This window comes from Excalfactoria chinensis, chromosome Z (assembly GCF_039878825.1).
Source record: "Excalfactoria chinensis isolate bCotChi1 chromosome Z, bCotChi1.hap2, whole genome shotgun sequence".
Taxonomy (NCBI): domain Eukaryota; kingdom Metazoa; phylum Chordata; class Aves; order Galliformes; family Phasianidae; genus Excalfactoria; species Excalfactoria chinensis.
Genome location: NC_092857.1, coordinates 37,555,094 through 37,576,221, shown reverse-complemented (window position 1 = coordinate 37,576,221; position 21,128 = coordinate 37,555,094). Strand labels below are relative to the sequence as shown.

Here is a 21,128-nt window from a genome sequence, read left to right as displayed (position 1 = left end):
CTATTAATACATGACTGTTAGTAAAAAGCATAACTGTTCTCCACTCTTCTGATTCATTTCTGTGTTTATCAAAGTCAACAGCTGGAAGACATACCAAATTCACAGTATTTGTGCATGCCCTATGTAGGAATCATTTCAGGATGTTTATGGTTTGAAGGGTTTTGAAAGGTAATTAGTTCACAGAATTAAATCTGTACATAACTATCTGGCTTCAAGAATTGTTTTGTATTCCCCTCTTTACAAACTACAAACCTGGGGAAAACAAACTAACAAACAAACAAACAAAACAAAACAAAACAAACAAACAAACAAACAAACAAAAACCCACAGTAATGAAACTAAATAACATAGGTTCAATCTCCACCAAATACCCTTTGCCTTGCCTCAGAACAATCTTCACTGAAGTCTCAGGAGAGACAACGATGACTGTTTAAATGACGATGCCACCTATGAAATCCTGTCCTTGCTACGTCCAAGGTCTTGTACAAAGCATCCTCCAGCAGAACAAGGGCTATCTGGATTTCATTTAGAGAAGCCAGAATTTTGCAAAAAGAAGTTGCATGTTTAGTTGCATCATATACCTACCACAAGTCTAAGACTTGCTGTTTCTTTAAAGAGGGTCTCTAACAGCTATACAATTATAGCAATAAAAATCCTGGGTATTTTACTTTTGATCTAAGCTCACAAGATTTTAGCAGACATCAGATATGCTTTTCATACAGCCTGTCTGCTAAAAATTTAGACACAATGAAGATGCTAAAAATTGAGTGGTACTAAGATATGACTTACATTTATAGAAATTCACCTATGCAACCAGGCTCTACTCATTTTTTACCTCATTTTAAGGGCTGGCTGCCACTGAGGAAGGATCTCTTGCTGGAGAGCTCTCCTTTGTGGAGTCTTCCTGTGAGACTAAATCTTTGAATTTGGGTGAGCATCCTTTTTGGCTTTTTTTTTTTTTTTTTTTTTTTTTTTTTTTTTTTTTTTTTTTTGTAACACCTTCTCATACCTTCTCATTGTGCATAACTGAGACTGGTCCTGCTGCCTTTACACCCAGATAAAGAAGTGATGAAGAGGAAGGTCAGAAGCAGATGAAGAAATTCTTATAGATTGGGAATTCATATGTACATCTGAATACATGAGTAGGCTAAATATGTGGAATCTGAATCAAAACGTCACCATAAGAATGGAAAGAACTAGCTTGGTAAAGAAAACAACAACACTAATGGAGCACAATTATGACTTCTATTTCCAAGAGAAAAATAAAAAAAGGGGGGGAAAAGCACCTACACAATACCATTATTACAGTAAAACAAACTACGTTTTTCAATTAAAATAAATTTCACCTTCTACTTAATTCTTGGAATTCTCACAAAAACGACACGGATTGATCATGTTTTGTTTTTTTCACTGTCTCAGAAAGACCTTTGGGAAGACAAGGGAGGAAAACATCTGGTTAGTCTGTGAAGAATCACCCTTCAGACTACTTCTGTAACTACATCTTCCATAATGCATAAACTTGCTCCTCACCATAATCCTTCTGTAAATATTCTCCATGCCATGAAAACACCAAAGCGAAAAACAGTATCTCACTCCTACCATGTTCCAGTAAGTGCATCCAGAATTACTGGTAATGCTTGTTAATCTTAGTTGTTTTTAACCACATTGAGGTAATTTAAAAAACAAAAAACAACAGTTTTCAGGAGCAAAGCTCTGAGGAATGCAGTTTGCACATCATTCTTCAGGGAAAGGACTAGGTAATCAGGGGAGCCTGTTGTTTACAGATTCTAAACAATACTAATCAATCGGTACTGAAATATTTTTAATCGATACCACGTTCATTGCCTGAATCTGTGGGCAGGGCTTAGAAGAACAAAATCCCTCCCACTGTGAGAGAAATGCAAACTCAAGATCACCTGAAGAGACTGAACATGTATAAGTCTACAGGATCAGATGACACACATCTCAGAGTCCTGAAGAATCACAGAATAACCAAAGTTAGAAAAGACTTCTAAAATCATCCAGTCCAACCGTCCAGTATTTCCCACTAAGCTATGTGCCTCAGTACAACGTCTAAACGTTTCTTGAACACCTCCAGGGTTGGTGACTCCACCTGAGCTCTCCCTGAGCAGCCCATTCCAGCACTTGACCACTCTCTTGGAGAAGTATATGTCCAACCTGAATCTCCCCTCATGCAACCTGGGGCCATCCCCTTCAGTCCTATCACTAGTCACATGAGAGAAGTGGCCAGCACCCACATCATTACAACCTTCCTTCAGGTAGTTGTAGAAAGCAATGAGGTCTCCACCAAGCATCCTCTTTTACAGACTGAACAATCCCAGCTCCCTCAGCTGCTCCACATCAGGCTTGTGCTTCAGACCCCTCACCAGTTTTGTTGCCCTTCTCTGAACATGCTCCAGGGCCTCAATGCACTAAGGGGCCCAAAAGTGAACAAAGTACTCAAGGTATGGCCTCACCAGTGCTGAGTACAGAGGAATAATGACTCCCCTGCTTCTGCTGGCAACACTATTTCTGATATAAGCCAGGATACCACTGGCATTCTTGGCCACCTGGGCACACCGTTGGCTCATGCTCAGCCACACATCAGCCAATTTCCCCAGATCTGTTTCCTCTACAGAGTCTTCCAGCAACACTGCTCCAAGCCTGTAGTGTCACCCACGGTTATAGTGACCAAAGTGCAGGACCTGCATCTGGTCTTGTTAAACTTCATGCCATTGTCCTCAGCCCATCTATCCAGCCTGTCTAGATCACTCAGTAGAGCCTTCCTACCCCCAAGTAGATTGACACTTCCTCCCAACTTGGTGTCACCTGCAGACTTATTGAGGGTGCACTCAGTGCCCTCATCCAGGTCATCAATAAAGATATTGAAGAGGACAGGCCCCAGCTCCAACCCCTGGGGAACACCACTCGTGACTGGTCACCTGATGGATTTAACTCCATTCACCACCACTCTCTGGGCCCAGTCGACCAGACAGCTCTTCACCCAGCAAGACTGTATCTGCCCAAGCCACAGGATGCCAGCTTCTGCAGGAGAATACTGTGGGAGACAGTGTCAAAGGCTTTGCTGAAGTCTACGTAGACCACATCAACAGCCATTCCTTCATCCATCAGACAGGTCACTAGATCATAGAAGGAGATCAGCCCATCCTCTGGAAGTCCAAAGTAGCAGTTTTGCTGTCCCCTCTCCTGACTTCTCCACGAATCAATAACTCTACCATCTTGTTGTCACACTGTTCAAGATAGCTCCCAACCTTCAAATCTCCTAACAGACCTTCTCCATTTTTGAACAGCATGTCTTGTGAGGCACCTCCCCTGGCAGGCTCTCTTACCAGGTGCAGAACAAGCTATCTTCCATGCACTCTAGAAACCCCCCAGACTGCTTCTTCCATGCTGTATTGTAATTCCAGCAATATATCAAGGAAGTTGAAGTCCCCCATGAGAACAAGGGCTGGTGATCACACAGCTTCTTGTGGCTGCTCATAGAATGCCTCATCTGTCTCTTCATCCTGCTTAGGTGAACTACAACAGATGCCTTCCAGGTTGTCCGCTTTGTTGGTCCTCTTCCTAACCCTTCTGTCCTTCTTGGCAGAGGCAGCCTTGAGGAGTGGAGTCGATTGCTTCACCCTAGACAACCTCCCACCACGTCCCCACTCACCTCTACCTCAAGTTCCAAAGCCTCAAACCTATTATATAGGGGTATTTGAGGAACCAATATAGATTGGGATGAGGGTTGCATCTGACACTGAGCTGGGACCTGTTTCCACTCTGAATTTGCAGTAGCATATGCCAGTATACAGCCTGATGATAAATACAAGTGCACACACTAGGAAATTTTGTGAGCCACCACATAAAATCATAGAATCACAAGGTTGGAAAGGACCTACAAGATCATCCAATCCAGCCATCCTCCCATTACCATTGCTACCACAAGCCCCTAAACCATATCTCATAGCTCCTCATCCAGATGCCTCTCGAACCCTGCCAGGGATGGCGACTCTACCATCTCCCTGGGCAGCCATTCCAGTGCCTGACCACTCTCTGAGAGAAAAAGTTTTTCCTTATGTCTAAATCTAAACCTCCTTTGGTACAACTTGCGACCACAGGGTATCAAGGCTGAAATGAAGAAGGCATTCATAATAGCCCTAGCTGTAATGTAGGTGAACCCCAAGCAGCTGGCACGACAGTCCGCTTGTGAACTCCCTGTATGCATCCTCCCCCTCCTCAACCCTCCAAAGTCCTTGATATACTTTTCATAGATGAGAACTAAAAAGATTTCAGCTGCTTGAGTATGCAAGTCAGCTATTCCTGAGCCCAACCCCTTTTCCAGAATCCTCCCCCATCTGTGTAAATGGCAAAAAATTCCAGATTCCCAAATAATTGTCTTTTATCTTCTATAGTATGACAGCAAGTACTGGTGCATTTCATATGTCATTTTGATTGGATTACTCTCATCTGTATGAGGCCACTGGATACAAATGTGATTAGGGTGGTATAAGAAGCTAAATGCAATTTGTCAGTGAGTGTGGTACCAGCACTAAACACATAAAGGCAGATGATATGTACTTTTAATTGAAAGAAGCTTTAAAATGTCATATAAAATCCACTTTGGTCCAGATGTACTAAACAGAAATTCAGTTTTATCTCTTTTTTCATATATTTAATAATGTACAAAAAAGTTGCTTTAATCTTGGATTAAGCAATATTAGCACCTACAGAGAAAATCATTTTCAAGCAACCCTTGCCAAGTCTCCTAAGACAGGCACCCAGGATATACTCTGATAATAATCACAGTTAAGCTTGCCAATAACTCCATTGGCAGCTCCAGGTCAGCATGAGAGCTGGAAAGCAGATCAGTGCAAACCAGGAAACCTTAGAATATTCACACCAGTATGAACACTGAAGGTAATTGATGGTAAGGTGAAAGGAATAAGGAAAGAATTAGAGTAGTCGAGTTAAGTTAAAAATGCCTAAGTCAACAGTGCATAGTGACAATATAAATTATGTATACATTACACACCTTTCAAAACAAATTTAAACAAAACTTCTCATTTAACTTTCATCAAAGACAAGCACCAATTTCTTAATCTTGTTTTCATGAGAATAATACCCTTTAGCTTAAAAGTTTACATTTCTTTTAAGATAGTTATTAACAGAACATATCAGTGATTTCATGCCCTCAGAGGAAATCTCTTCCTCTCCCAGAAGATTTTCTCCCACATAAAACTTCTGCAGAATCTAGAAAATGTCACACACTGGAGAGAACAGTTAAGTAAGTAGCTAACAATAGTGAGCCTGTATCATCAGCAGCAACCCCAAGTAATGGTAAATTCTTTGAATTTACCTATGAAATTGGCCTGAGAAATAGCTACTTGAATTGGTCCTTAATTTAATTGGCAGTTATGTTTCCTCAGGCTGTTTAGATAATACACTCATTTAGGATATATGACTTTATATTTCATATCAGAAGCAGCTTTCAGGTGAGATACAAAAAAACATCTTTAGTCTCAACCACTAAGTACTTTCATCGCATGCCTTCCACGTGAAAAGAGGAGAAAATAAACATAATTCCAACAAACAGATGTTCCCTTCTGCAGATTTTCTATGGATCCTGTCCTTGGAATTCTCTGGATTTCAGGTATCTGATCTCAGGAAGCTAATGGTTGATAGGTACTCTTCAAAAGACAAGGAATTTATCAGGGTTATAAATACTCTGTTTAAGGATGGAAGATTTAAGATAGAAAAAAATTTTGTCTTGTAGCACATAGAAGACACTGTGTACGTAGTAAAAGCGTCTGAAGTTTTAATCCATCATTTAAAACAAATGACACACTTGTAACAACACCGAAGTACATTCGGAAGAAACAGACAACAGGTATACATATATATATATATATATATATATATGACCTCCATTTACTTGTAAGAGAAGTCAGTAAAATCCAATAGCAACAATCAAAACAGTGCCAGGAACTTAAGCTGCTCAAGCACACAGTGAAAAATGTACAACTGTTTCGGGTACAGTTGTAAAACTATTAATGTGCTAAAAACAAGCTCTGAAATTCCAAGAAGATCAAGACTGCTTGGGTGATCTTCTCAAATGAACGAACGAATAAATAAATAAATAATCGTAGTAGTCCCTGCTTTTAGACTTGAAGAAATGGCCTTTCACTTAACTTCCCTCTCCCTTATCAGGAACATTTCATGATTCTGTCTAAGTTCACTCGATGGATTCAGATTTTATGTGGTTTTGGTTTTTTTTTCCTTCCCAAATCCTACACAGCATTCTTTACCATAAGTTTGTCAAGCTGGGATTTTTTGGTCACCAGAATTAAAGTACAGCTTTATACACTGAAAATGGTACAACTTGTAAAATATCTCTAGTACTGCCAAAACACTGCCAAGACATCTAAGAACTGTATGTGTCGTACAATTTACTTTTCCTAGAGAGACAAGCAAAAAATAAAACATTTTGTTTGGATTGTTTCAGTGATGTGATTTACAATGCAACCTCATAAATACTTGCACTAGCCTAGCTAAAATATGAAATGAATAACCCAGAGACGTACATAAGCATTCACTTCACTTGAAGAAGAAAGTACACTTCCATCTACTCACTGAATATCTAGTTTTTATGGCCAAAATCTCTTCCAATCTGTTAAAAGTGATAGACAAACAGAAATGCAAGTAGCTATGAATTCTGTAGCTGCAATGTTATATCCACACCAAAACATATAACAATCAAATCAACTTCAAATCTTTCAAGAATAAGCACCCACTTCACATCCTAATTCTTATGCTATGGCATAAGACCATTATCTCTCACTCTCTCGGCAGTATGTCGCATTTCAAAAGAGGCCTTACTTGGAATGAGAATGTGACATCACAGCATTTGTTTGCCCATTCACTGCTAAAGATCAATTAGATTATTACTGTACCTCTCCCTTTCTCAATAAGAACAACTAATTCCAACTCACAAGACAATTAATCACAGCACAATAAAGCTTTCACACATTTGTCTATCAATCACGTTTATAATTTTTGCAAACAGGTGAAGAAGATGGTCATAAGAAAACCTGCATTTTGCTAAAATCTAGTTATGTTTTCATAGGCAAACAGAGCAGGAAATAAAAGCACCGCTTCATACATCTGTTTTAGCTAATAAGAACAAGACTTCTAAATGACACAAAAAAGTCATTAAGTCGTTGGCAGCTGTCACAGCATCACTGTCTGTTTCCCAGACAATCCTCTCACTATTCTCATGTGACTTTCAAAAGGCAAATTCTTCCAGTGTGTTGTAGGACCTTGAGAATGAGGATGCTGAGATAGCTGTTAAGAACTGGCACCCTCCAAGCCACAGGGCTTTGATTACACAGAAGCTTGCTGCAAGAGACAGATGCCATAGTTTTAGTTTACATGTGTGAAGAAAATTAAGGGACAGATTCATCTGCAGTGATGACACCCAGAAGTAATTCTTTCAAAGTTAGCCAAATGGCAACAGGATTAAAATGGATTTGTCTCTTCTGTTCTCCTATTCACTAATGTGACTCAAGTGCCTTTAAAATATAAGGCCTGGGGACCTCCTTCAGCATTTCCAACTGTACTCACTGAGAAGGAAAATACTAATTTCATTAAGAAAAATTCTACTGAATGCAGTGAAATACATGTGCTGATAAATAAGAAATAGAAGCTTGACAACTCAGTGGCTTTTCTAATAATCTTTTTATAGGTATGGTACTAGAATTTGATTATCTAGCACTAGACTTTTCTGTATATAGTTCATTATATGACAGATATGTTTTATTCATTTGTACTCCTAGAATAGAGATCCAAGGAATTAAATATTCTGAAAAAGATAAAACTTTTATGTGACAGCTGAATGTCTGATGTAAAAAAAGGGTATTAGGGTTATCAGTTTTGGGAAGACAGAGCTACAGAAGCAAAGTGTGAGAACCAAGCAGCAGCTATTGCACACAGCTCTCAAACTGTCTTTGCAGCCAGGCAAATATATAGAGAACACCATAAACTGAGAATATAAATAAATAAATAAATAAGTGGTCAGTAAGGAGAGGGAGTGGGAAGAAAACTGCTCCTGGCGGCTAGAAAAAGCTAAGTCTGACATTAATAGTGTACAAATTGGCAAAACCTACTACAGAGAATTACCCACGCAGGCAGAAATGAGATGTATGGTGAGTTCTGTTATATATCAAAGTTCTGCCTCAAACACTTCCTGGGATTTCTTGAAGAAATCAGGAGGGAAAGGAAACAGAGCTGATAAAATTTGCCTGAATTTCCAAAAGGAAATAATAAATGGTGTTCCTCACCAAGAGTGCTGAAATTCAGGGGATATTCTTACAGGCACTGACAGGGGAAACGGAGCAACAGGAATGGACCCCAGCAGAATCCTAGACAGACCTGATTGAAGGCTTGTAATGATCACTGTCACAAGATGAGGAATGTTAGTCTAATAAGAACGGGAGATTTAAAAATGAGCCAAAATGTGCCTGATTATTCACAATAGTGTAACAAGCAGGTTAAATTCATGATGCATGCACAGAATTATGCACAAGAGAAAAACACAACTGAGAAAAATACATCTTTTCCCAGGGCTCTTAAATACAAAAGCCATCAGCTTCCTCTAAAAAGCCTTCCTTTAATAAAAGACTAGATAATCAAATAAAATGAAAGACTAGACTGTTCCTGCCAAACGGAATGGATCCAAATCTTCCCAACTGCACCATGGCTTAAATGATGAAAAATCTTGATTTTTAAAGGTTGAATTTAGCTTTTGGAAACCTGCAGCTATTATGTGAGCTAGTGCTTTAAGTAAGAGAAATTGTTTTTTATTGTTGTTGTTGTTTGGCTTGGTTTTTGTTTTTGTTTTTTCAAGCAGTATTTCTCTGGATCTGTGTAAAGTTCAGCCTAGACTAATGTAAAAATACAGCCATAGCTGCACTATTTAAAATATTGTTTTACTGAAAGAAATATAAGCAAAACATGTAAGTTTAAAGAACAAAAAAGGGAAAACACATTAATTCCGGTACACTCGTTGTAAGTAATTTTACCTTATGACTGAACAACCTATGTGATAGACTTCTGAAAAAAAAAAAATGATTTTCACTCTTAACTCCTCTGAAAATATTTTTTTCCCCGTTGTTTGTTTTTTTTTTTTGGAGTAGGGGAGGAACTGGATGATTCACAATCTTCCTTTTGTAAAAGAAGATATGCAAGTTTCAAGGAAGAGCAATGAACCTCATAATCTTTGAATAGAAATTATTCTCTTAATTTATTAAATTAATTGCTTGATTTTATTTAATTTTCTTCATGTTCTGTTTTCTCATGCCTCTCAGAGAAACATTCTCTACCATGCAAAATGATGAGTAGTTTCTGACCCTGCTACCATGCATGCTACTCACTGACAATCCTGAAGGGGGTACAGTTGCACAAAGCACTACTACTGCTCTTCTGCAATACAACACTTCAGGGATACATTCAGCTTTGAAACCTAGAGAGAAATCAATCTATCCTCATCCCCTCCACACAAGTGGAAGTATAGGACAGGAAAAGGTTTATGTATGGTTCTGAATCTAACCTCCTTTGTTTTGCACAGAACTAATTTAAACACATTTATGTATAATTCATACCTTTGTTAATAAAACTGTGACATAAGAACTTACAGTTCCATTTCAATCAATGTCTAACCAGAATTCTGCAATTGAATTACATTTAGATATTTCACAACAAAAGACGTGAACAGTTTTCCACATAACTCTGATCCCTAACTGAAAGATGTCACTCTGTTACTCAACTGCAGCACCCATTATGTGAGCTACTCTCAATAACCAAACCTATATTTCAAGCAAATGCAGTCTAAAGTACCAGCACACACGTGGGAATCAGCTATGGTTAATGAAGGTTAATAGGAAAAGAAAACCCGCTAAGCAGAAACTGAATTTTCAAATTCAGCATATTAAACAGTACACGGGTAGAGCACCTATTAAAATTGAAGGAAGAAACCCTACTGGGTTAATAAACACAACATGAAAACAGGTAAAATAATCCTAAAACAACTTTACTAAGCAGCACTCTAAGTTACCTGAATTCATTTTTATGTATTTCAGCTATTTTCTTCTCAAGCTTTTGTGACTGTTTGGGAAAAATCTTGAAGTCATTCATATAATTCTCTGGGTGTTCATCAGGATCGTAATCACCAAGTTCAGCTAAATAGATTCAAAACACAAAATAGAACAGAAAATTAAATTGCAAATTTAGAAGAAAAAGTCTGTAAGTAGTGTAATTCAGGGACTGTAAGAATGGAGCATCTCTGAAGAAATGCTACTTTTAAGGACTTGTAGCTAGCTGAAACTACAGTCACTGAGTTTCAAGTAAATTTCATGTTTTATTTATTGCAGAAGTAATGAGCAATCTTAAAATATCATCTTTGGCAGAACATACGGTCTGTAAAGAAGACATAGGAAACCCTCCCCTTTACTACTTATCATTCTGATACTAAGCAGAACAAAAACAGTGTATTCCAGACCATGCTGTTTTTTTCACCGATTTATCCCTACTTGTCTGTACCATCATTTAAAGGTGACCCACAGTATCAGGTTCCTCTTCTAAAAGATGATCAATTATATATACAAGTGAGACATTTGGTCTCTATTTTTCTAGATAAGTCTCTTAATATGGTCTAGACTTGATCTTGTTTTGGCTAAGCATCTTTATAATGAACAAAGAGATTCATTCAGATTAAGGTAGAATGAAGGGAACTTGCACACATATGAAGTCCTTAATTGGATATGTAGCTAACTTCTTTCCTTACTGCATTCCAAGATATATATCTCAATTCTGCCTTTGGGAACTGATAAGGAGAAAGGAAAAGATATATCTTTTTTTTTTTTTTTTTAAAAAAAAAAAAAAAAAAAAAAAAAAAAAAAAAAAAAAAAAAGTCTTTCTCCTTGAATTGTGTCTACTGTTTTGTCAGGGATTTCACAAATCAGTTGGAAGGGACCTCAGGAGATCATCTAGTCCAACCCCCTGCTAAAGCAGGTTTCCTACAGGTGGATTTTGAATACCTTCAGAGAAGGAGACTCTGCAGCTTCATCAGTTACTGTGCTCTGGCACCCTTAGAGAAGATTTTTTCCTCATGTTTTTTCCATCCCATTCCACAAACAAAATTATAATTTTTTCCACAAGAAATAACACTGAATAGAACCTTTTTCTGCTTAGTTCAATTAGCACAGATTATGTTTACAGGATATGTTTTCAGGACAGTAAAATAATTTTGCTTTCTTTATAATGGCAGTCTAAAACTGATGCCATATGTTTTAACTGTAATTCTAAGGCAATCAGCTCATGGTTTTTTTTGTTGTTGTTGTTTTGTTTTTTTTCAGGGTTTGTGGTTGGGTTTTTTTTTGTTTTGTTTTTCTAGTAGTTTTTATGTTTGGATGGTTGGTTGTTTTTGTTGATTTTTTTTTTTTTGTATGTTTGTTTGTTAATTTTTTTTATGTTCCTGTTTGTGATAAGTTGGCTGCAAGCTGAATTACTTAAACACTTTACAACTGACACCAATGCAGGGAAACAAACAGTAAAGGTTAAAAAAAATAAGTTATTGCTTTCTTCATCACCAATCTTGCACCAATTTTCTGTTTCTCTTTATACTGATTACTCTTAAGACTTATGAATTATTTCTCAGAAATCTGCTGCTTGTACTTACCTTGGACAATACAGGCACCCAGGTAGGCAGCATCAGAAAAAGAACACAGCAAACGGCCATGGAAAATATCCCTTTTTATTTGTAAGTATAAGAGGTATCTGAAATTAAAAAAAAAAAAAAAAAAAAAAGAAATAATGTGATATTTTTCTATAACAGATTCAACTGAAAACATCTGTGCAACTATTCTCAATCTTTCCCTTGCAACTTCAAATGCCAGGTAAAAGGTAATGGGCAACCACAGTCAAAACTAGGCCTTATATTAATGATTCTTTCTCATGTAACATGAAATAATGGCAGCAGAAGTAACAAAATCCCACCAACAGAAAGCATGGAGAGTATTTGATTAGAAACATGCAGCTATTGCAGTGCTCATTAGTAATGTGAAATAAATTACATTATTTCAGATTTTCTTGAGCAGAACCTCTCTCATTAAATACAGCTTCACGCAGCACATTGACCATGATGGGAATAACTACTTCCTTTGTCTTTCTTAAATCTGTGAGGATCCTCACAGACATTTTGAGGTACCAAATTCTCTGGGCAGTGCAGGGAACCACCAAAGACCTGCCTGGGGGGAGCTGCCAGTTCCCTTCCTCTTAGAACTGGCAGTTGCTCCTCATAGAGCAGTACTGATGAAAGAAATGGATCATTCCAGCTGTCCTTTGTATCCTGTCACAAAACAGGATTATTCAGAACAGCAACAAGAGAGATGTGGTGGGGAGGCCATCTCTTTCCCTGCTGCTTTCCATCCCCCAAAGCAGTCTCCCAGGCCTGGTTGGCAGAGGCCCAGCGTACAGCCCAGCTGTGCACCTGCAGCCACTTCCCCAGTCACATCCCTATTTACAGCTTCACCACATAGCAGTTTCACCCCACAGAAAATACAATATGTGTGTCATTTTAGCCAGAAAAAGTAAGCCAAGTCTATGGTTTCAGCAGTGTCAGTGGATTCTGCTTATCCTAAGCAGGCCCATAGATGCAGGGAGTCCTTTCCAAGTTTAAGCTACAGTGTAGCCAATAGAAACGCACTTTTCCAATGATACTAATGTCAGGCACATTTCGTCCAAGTTGCTTGGTTCTGTGTGTACCGTGAATTCCTGTACCAAGCAGCTTAGGTGAAGACAGAAAATGCAAGAGAAATTCGCCTCTTGTCCTTAAGCTATTAAATGCTACATAAAAACAGGACTATCACAAAGAAAAGCAACTTGTTTTCAGTGTGAACACATTCCTTTGCTGTACTAAAGTATTACAAACTACTGCTAAAAGCTTGCTCTTCAAGGCTCTTTACTGCAACATCTGTTTCTCCCCTGTAGTCATCACTCAGCAGCTAATCTCTGTTCCAATTCCATAATTTGGCACGGCATGACTGTGCACAGATCTGAAGAGAATATACTTGCAGCAGGGTGAACCAATGGCCTCACAGAAATGCAGTTCAAATTCTTGATTCACAAGGAAAGTTTACCAAAAAACAGTGAAATGTAAATTCATTCAGATACCATACAGAACCTGTACAAATGAGTGTATCTCTGTCCTAAATTTCTTGTAAGTTTTGCCAAGGTGAGTCATAAGATTGCAATTCTCTCAAGAGCAATGATTAGCTTGAGGCCAAACTGCATTTCCCATTTTAAGAAATTCTGTAAAAGCCACCCAGGATTTCACAGCATTTCTTGCTAGTCTGTCATAAGGTTGACAGGTATTCAAAGAGACAGCACACTGATGGTTTCTGAGTTTAAAAATGGCTATGAAGAGATAAGAAAGCAAACAGGATTGTGAAAAAGCTTATTAACCTGTTTCTTCCAATTCACACATGCTGACATAAGGCTGAGATGAGAACTGAATCTGAGTCTCAGAATTGCACTAGGTACAGCTCTCCAGCAGCATGGATGGAAGTACCATCAACAATTAACTATTCTACAAGTATTTTGTAATTTAAAAGAAGAAAAATTAAGCTTTACAAGAAATTCTTTCCTCTGTAACAGGACCATGCATCAGTACTGTCAAATTTGAGCCATTCGTTACCATTATCTTCAAAGCTAAGGGAAAATGGAAAATCCTTGGAATTTACTCAAAGCACATATTCAGGAGTCAAACTCACTCTCACTTCCTCTATTTAGTACAATGCAATAAATGAGAAGTTAGATTCCTGAAGTGAGATGGCAGGAATTCCCTCTCTACTATAAACATCAGTTTTGTAAGACCAAGTTCCAAAAAACACATACATTAAGCTTATGTAATTTAAAACAAGTTTCTTTAATACAAGGGGACAGCCATAAACACAAGTTTGTGCAAGTCACTATGATATTACACTGGCACTCAGAATCAAAGGCGAGAGCAGAAGCAACAGAAACCCCACAGAAAGAGGCCAAAAACCCATTCCTATGCATTCCACTAAAATTCCATGAAGATGAACATGGGTGTTTGGGTGGGAGTGCGCATACATGGCATTTATAAGAAAACAGAATAAAAAATCACTGACTATTGCAAGTTGGGAGGCAATCATCAGGAACAACTTCTAGCTCCATACAGAACCACCTATATAGAACCTACTGTCCAAACCCTGTCCAACAGGCTTGGTGACATGACCACTGCACTGAGGGGCCCATTTCAGTGCCTAACTACCCCCAAGTACAGACTGGCACAGCTGGCACAGCTCCATGCCGTTCCCTCGGACCCTGCTGCCTTCACACAGTCACACAGAGCAGAGCTCAGCGCTGCCCCTCGGCTCCCCGTGAAGAGCTGCAGCCGCCATGATGCCTCCCCTCAACCTGCCCTGCTCTGGGGTGAACATACCCAGGCATCTCAGCCACTCACACACCCTGCACTCAGGCCTTTCATCATCTTTACAGCCCATCTTTGGATGCTCTCTCCTAGCTTCATGTCCTCCTCCTATTCTGGTACCCAGAGCTGGAGATGAGGCTGCACAGAGCAGAGCAGAGCAGAGCAGAGCAGAAAGTCCCTCCCCTCGCCTGCTGGCAGTGCTGGGGCTGGTGCACCCCAGGTTTAGTTGGCCCTTTGGGCTGCCAGGGCACACTGCTGGCTCACATTCTGCTTGCTGTCAGACAGAACACCTAGATCCCCATTCCACAGGGCCACTCATTCCCACTCTGTACATATATCCAGGGTTGTGCCATCTCTGGTGCAGAATTCAGCATCTGCACTTTTTAAACTCCATGCATTGGTGACTGCTCAGCCTTCTGATCTGTCAAGATCTATCTGCAATGCCTCTCCAGCCTCAAGAGAGTAAACAGCTCCTTGTGGGAATACAAGAAAAATTATTCAGAGCAGCAGCTGTAGAGCAAGATAAACAGCAGCTCCTCACAATTTGGTGTCATTCACAAACTTACTTAGCATGCATTCATCTCTTGCACCTAGATCATTTATAAAAACATTGAAGAGAACTGTCCCTAAAATTGAGTCCCAGTAGAATCCCACAGGTGTATGGCCAGCAGCCTGATGGAATCCCATTCACTATAAACCTCACTGAGTCTGACCCACCAGCAAATTGTTTACCTACCACATTACACTTTTGTCTAGCTGTACAGTAGACATTTTGTCCACAAGGAGATTATGAGAGCATCAAAAGACTTGCTGAAATTCAAAAAGATTACATCAACCAGCTTCCCTTGGTGAACTACACCAGTAATCTTGTTTAAAAGGAAACTGAGTTCATTAAACAGCACTTTTCTCTTGTGAACCCATACTGGCTGTGACCAAAGTCTGCACTGCTTCTGAGGTGTTTTTTTAACAGCTCCCAGTTTAATCTTCTCCATACTTTTGCAGGGGCCAAAACAAGACACATAAGACTTAACTTTGTGGAAAGGAACACAGGCCTCAGAGCTAATTTCTTCCCAGTGATAGTCCTGGGACTACAGAACTGCACTCAGCCAATCATGTAGGCTAGCTTCTGTCACAAAAATGGTCCATAAATGCTATTGATCTGTTTTTAAAATATGAAATTCCTACCACTTGCAAGTCTGAAGAAGAAGCTCTGTTTATATATTCCCATAAATGAAAGGGTTTTTGTTTTTGCAATGTTTCACTTGTTTTGGAACTGGGATCTTTTAAATTCTTCACCCGTCTTCCTACTTCATTTCACATACATCCCCACTACATTAATAGTTTTTAAAACAAGAATACTAAGTTTTTTTTTCTGACACTAAGTTTCTATGATACCGTGTTGTTGCCTGTGTCCGACAATTGAAATCCAGGTAAAGAAAACTAGTTATGCCCTGACAAAAAGCTTTCAAAGCTTTTCAAAAACCTTTCAAAAACCTTTCAGAGGGGTCTAAACTGCACTTTCAGAGAAAAATTTCACCCCTGGAAAAAAAGCCATTTGTAAGACAGAAGGCAGCAGTCAAAGGGGAAATGCATCACAGATCACAGTTCCCAGTAAAGACTGGGAAAAATTGTTGGCTGGGACACAAGGTGCATTGGATACTGCTCATCTTCTTCAGGCATAGCAGCTACGACAGTTTAGAACAAAACCTAGACATTATGGAGTTCTCCTGAAAGGCAATAAACATACTTTGGACAGAAAGTCAAAGTTGTAAGCTTTGCAAGAATTTGTCTCAGTCTCAGATACTTTCTATAATCCTCGTAAAGTAATTTATGTCCAAGGTCAGCAAACACCTAACTACTTACTTCAGTAAGGCTTATGTACGTATTTAAAACTGCCTACACTTAACAGATTCAAATAACTTACAGATTCAATCCGTTTTTTGCTGTTTCTTGTGTCCTTCCACCACTGCTATGTTTTTGCAAGCCCAAGCACAATTTACAGCCTGATTTATAGTCCTGACTAAGAACTCAGGCTTACCACCAAGCCAATAAACTTATGCTTCTAGCATTTGTGTTCACAACTGTCTATCATTCAATAACCTCATTTCCATCTATTATCTGTTTGCAATAAATACGACTCAACTCTAAGCCAAATTCTTTCTGGAACTCTGGATGGAGGGTCAGCAATGACCAATATTGTTTTCAGACATCATGTTTCCAGCTCTTTAAATGTTGCCTGTTTACATACCTATTTAAGACATTCAATGAAGCAAGAAAGCTTTCCCACAATTATAAACTGTGATTGTCCACATTGTGTTTTCTATCTTGTGCTTAAGTTACTTCACTCATTCTATTACAGTAACAAGCATTTCACCCAGCGCTGCCACAGCCTTTCCTGCCAGTAGACATGGTTGTCTCAAGAGACACTGCAAAGTTTCAAAAATTCTTGTCTCAGCAGTGTCTGGCTTTGACTGTTCTGCTCTTTCCCAAGCTACACCGAATACTCAGGTGCAGAGCAGCAGAGTGCAAAGGCTTTGTTTACAGTATTCCTGGACTGGGTGCTTTCCTCACACAGCAGAGTTTTATGAGCTCTTTATGTACACTAGCCTGGACAATAATTTTACATCCTGTCTTCTACAGTTGATGATATCAGTTATGCTGCTTGAAGTCTAGTTTCCTGACAAATCTAACCTAAGCACTAATTACTACATGCCAGTATCTAATACTACAACTATGAGATAGCTGTTACTTCCTTTAAAATTCCACCTAGATAGTAAGGCTAATAGTAAAAATACATATTCTCCAAGCAAATGTATTATTTGCCTAGTTACAAATATTTGTGAAGTATTTTGATAGCTTAAAAAAAACTATCATTCGATTCACTGTTTATTAAACACAGCTGACAGATAGCTCCTGGATTCAGCACAAATAGTCATTGAGAAAAATACTCAGACATAAGGACATTCTGCTGTTTCTTTAAGTCTTGGTGTAACCACACCTTAAATGTTGTACCTACCTCTACTCTCTGCATCTTACAGAAGACACAGCGGACTTTGATAAAGAGAACAACTAAAATAAGTGCGAGGATAGAATTTCCCGTACAGGGAGAATTCAGGGAGAATTGAGGGCGGAACAAAACTGAGTTCTATGATGGCACGATGACAGTGGGAAAGGTGAATGAAGAGCTGCTAATCACCAAATCCTCCAGTAACAGAGCTCAGAGACATTAGTTTATTGCAACGCTTTAATCTTGCAAACATGTAGTTTGATACTCAAATACTACAGGAGCATTACTGGCCTCAACTAGCTCCCCACTTTTGGAGGGAGAAGTACCAGGCTTTTCCAGCAAAAAGCAGCATCAAGTATAGCTGATTGCAACAGGGCTAGTTAAGCCCTGCATGCACACAGCAGTACTGCTCTTCCTCAGTTACTCTAGCTCACTCAGGGCTCTTTAATTTGCCATGTTTACATTCCCACAGTCTTTGCTATTTGATATGATTTCCCGTTAAGCACTTTTCATCTGCTTCTCTTGTACCAAGTACCTACTACACTGTTTTATGACAGCCTAGTGATTGAAGAGCTGCTTCTTGGATTAGGAAACATGGATTAGGAAAAAAGTGCCTGATGACAGCTAGTTGCAATAATCCATCTTTGGTTAATTCCACTAGCTACTAACCCATGACCTGTTTTTTCTACAATAATCATGGATTATTGTTGATACAGTATTATCTGTAGCATTTTAGATCAATCCTTTGGGACCTCAAATGACTTCATATTTTCTCATTTTAATTATGCATACACAGTATAATGTAGGGATTTGGAGATAAGAAGGCATGAGGCCTTGGGCTGCTTAATTACGTAAGAAAGAAAAAAAAAAAAAAAAAAAAAAAAAAAAAAAAAAAAAAAACACCATTGATTTATTTATTACCCAAACAAGAACACTGAAAAGAAGTAAACAGTAAAAATCCGTGCCCATGTGCGATGGATCCATCTGTTCATACTCCCTTGACTGTTCACAATCTGTTCACGTGCAACATCTCATGCTTACACAGCTGTGGACTCTCCCAAGGCTCTGACCTGTGATCAAAGAATAGTGAAGAGAGGCACAGAGTAAAAACATCTGTGCTTTACAGAAAGAGTACGGAGGTGCTGTTTTTACAGCGAATAAAATGGCCTCTGTAGTTACAACTTCCTTTCACAGCAATGTTAGCTTTTTGCATGTCAAGCCAGAAGAATAATCTTAACCCTTATAGTGAACCCAGGATGCTCTCTCCGTCAAGACTATCATGCTGTATGCAAAAACAACTGACATGCAGTACAGTAAAAGATGAAGAGATGGGAAATAAAGAGGAAAGAGATACTAAAAGTCTATGTATTGAGTCCCCTACCAAGTCCTATGGAGTGTAAGTCAAAAAAGAGGCTGCAAAGTAGATGCTGATTTAATGAGATAGAAATCGAACCTATGTTTTACAGGTATGTGTGGCAGGAAACAAGCAAGATATGAGGGCCTGCTTGTTATATTACTTTTGCCTAATTAAAAAACAGTAGATATTACTCTCCGTTAGGAATGTTAAGTGAAGTCAGTTAAATGTGGTTTTCAAAATCTGAAGAACTTTGTTCTGACTCCATATTGCTCATAAGTCTGCTGGATCACCTGTACGAAAACTACAGATGTACCATTTAGAGAAGTCTGATGTCCTCCAGATTCTACCTGAGACAGAAGTCAATCAGAAAGTTTGTCCACAGGGCAGAGGCCCCCTGCTCCTCACACTATGGTCAAGTATTTCTCACTATTCAAAAGATTGCACAAACTACTCAAAAATCTACATCTGCTGTTTGCACTGCAATCTGCTGAACCTCCAGTGCACCTGAAATTAAATTCAGAGGTACACTCAACTGTAGTATTAACCAACTGCAGAGTACACAGTGATTGAGGACCACATAGAGCCTCAGTCTCCAGGAATACCTTGAAACTTTATTTGAAGTTCACAGAATTTCTTATTTCGCATGGTTTTATCTCAAAGTGCTTTAACATCCAGCAGCAGGCACTGATTTTATTTCAAAAGCATGGAAGTTATCATTAATTAAAAAGAGAGAAGATGAAAGAAACCAAGTGGGATGGTATAATGTGACTGACAGTATTCACGCATGTCCTGAACAGTGGAACTAAGTATAATGACAGGCAAGTGCATGGTTCAGTGCTTTGCCCAGGGCATTCTCAGTCTCCGAATATGTGGCACACACACACTTTGAGATTCTTACAGCTTCTTTTCTATAATATTGCAGACAGAGAAGTGACCTCAGCTAGTTTAATTTTCTAAAACCATTTCTTACTGCAAAACAAAAGAATACATCAAGGAATACAGTCCAGCCTACCCAAGGCAGGAAAGAAATGAAGTAGCACTAATCCGAGGAGGAGAATACTCAATTTTCTTCACACTTGAAATGTCCAAAACTATTTCTCTTTACTTTATACTGTTTTCACAGAAATTATACACTTTATCCATACACACAGCTCCATGTGCCAAATACATGATTTTTATACCAAATATTGCTCTTTTAACCTTCTGTAGTCTCCCTGATGACTCTAAGATACTTCATTAAAGATTTACTCTTATGTCTTTTACAAAGACTACACTGACAGTAATTCCCGTGGGGGATTTGGACAGGGTTAATCAATATTCTGTATAAAATAGTAATATGAAAATGTGGTAGGATAAGTCCTGCTGTCTTTTAATTTCCTCACCTAAGTGAGGACTGTGGCACACATCAGATTTCTACTCAGCTGAAGAAGCAAGAGAACAGCTCTGTGATACATTTAGGCATGTACAGAATGAGAAACGCAAATGCACAATCTTACTATGACTCACTTGACCATAACATACAGTTATAACATACAGCAGCCTTTAAGTCAAAGAGTGGCAATATTATTAATTTATTTTCAGATCATCTTAAGCACACACTGCAAAGAACACGTGATCAGGGCAGAGGTCACAAAATTAAATGTAGGTTTCAAAACTGCCTCCTGTCAAATTTAGTTGTCATTCTTCTTCTTGTATTTCACTTGTCATTGTAATTAAGATTAAAAAAAAAAAAAAAAAAAAAAAAAAAAAAAAAAAAAAAGAAGAAACAAAAAACAACTCCAATCAAATTAGAGCATTATCTTGAATTTGACCTCATTCTTTAATCAATGAAGCAAACTCTCAGAGCCAAGTTACAGGACTTTATACTTTACACGCCCTTTTCATGAGCACTTCCCATACCCTGTTATTGTGTAAGAGACCTGGGCAGACAACAAGAAAAGCTTTCTGAACAGCAACAGCAGGAAACTAGAAAGCTGATCAGATAGACAAACGTACCATATATATTAGGTGAACATATGAGAAAAAAGATTATTTCTCTGTTTTAAGGCAAGCTAGTCCCTTACTAGTAATACTGCTAACAAAAGATCAAAGAATATTTTTCAAACAACAGCTAGACTTCAAATTGGTCTTTAAACTATTCTAGCTGAATATTGAAACATACTGATGGCACAATTTGCATCTGTGAGCTAATTCAAGGTGCTTTTTGTTTTGATGAAACTTCTCCTGAGTAAGCACCCAAGAAGTTAAAAGAG

General features: G+C 38.6%; 1 protein-coding gene across 3 annotated transcripts in view; it reads right to left on the bottom strand.

Moving 5' to 3' along the window:
- FRMD3 (FERM domain containing 3) overlaps positions 1–21,128 on the bottom strand; it is a 146,929-nt gene that overhangs the window by 46,901 nt on the left and 78,900 nt on the right. For all 3 annotated transcript variants that reach the window (XM_072360307.1, XM_072360310.1, XM_072360309.1), the window contains 2 exons: positions 11,738–11,835; positions 10,115–10,238 (listed from right to left, as the gene is read on the bottom strand). In XM_072360307.1, coding sequence (XP_072216408.1) covers positions 10,115–10,238; positions 11,738–11,835 — 222 coding nt within the window. The remainder of the gene's footprint in view (positions 1–10,114; positions 10,239–11,737; positions 11,836–21,128) is intronic.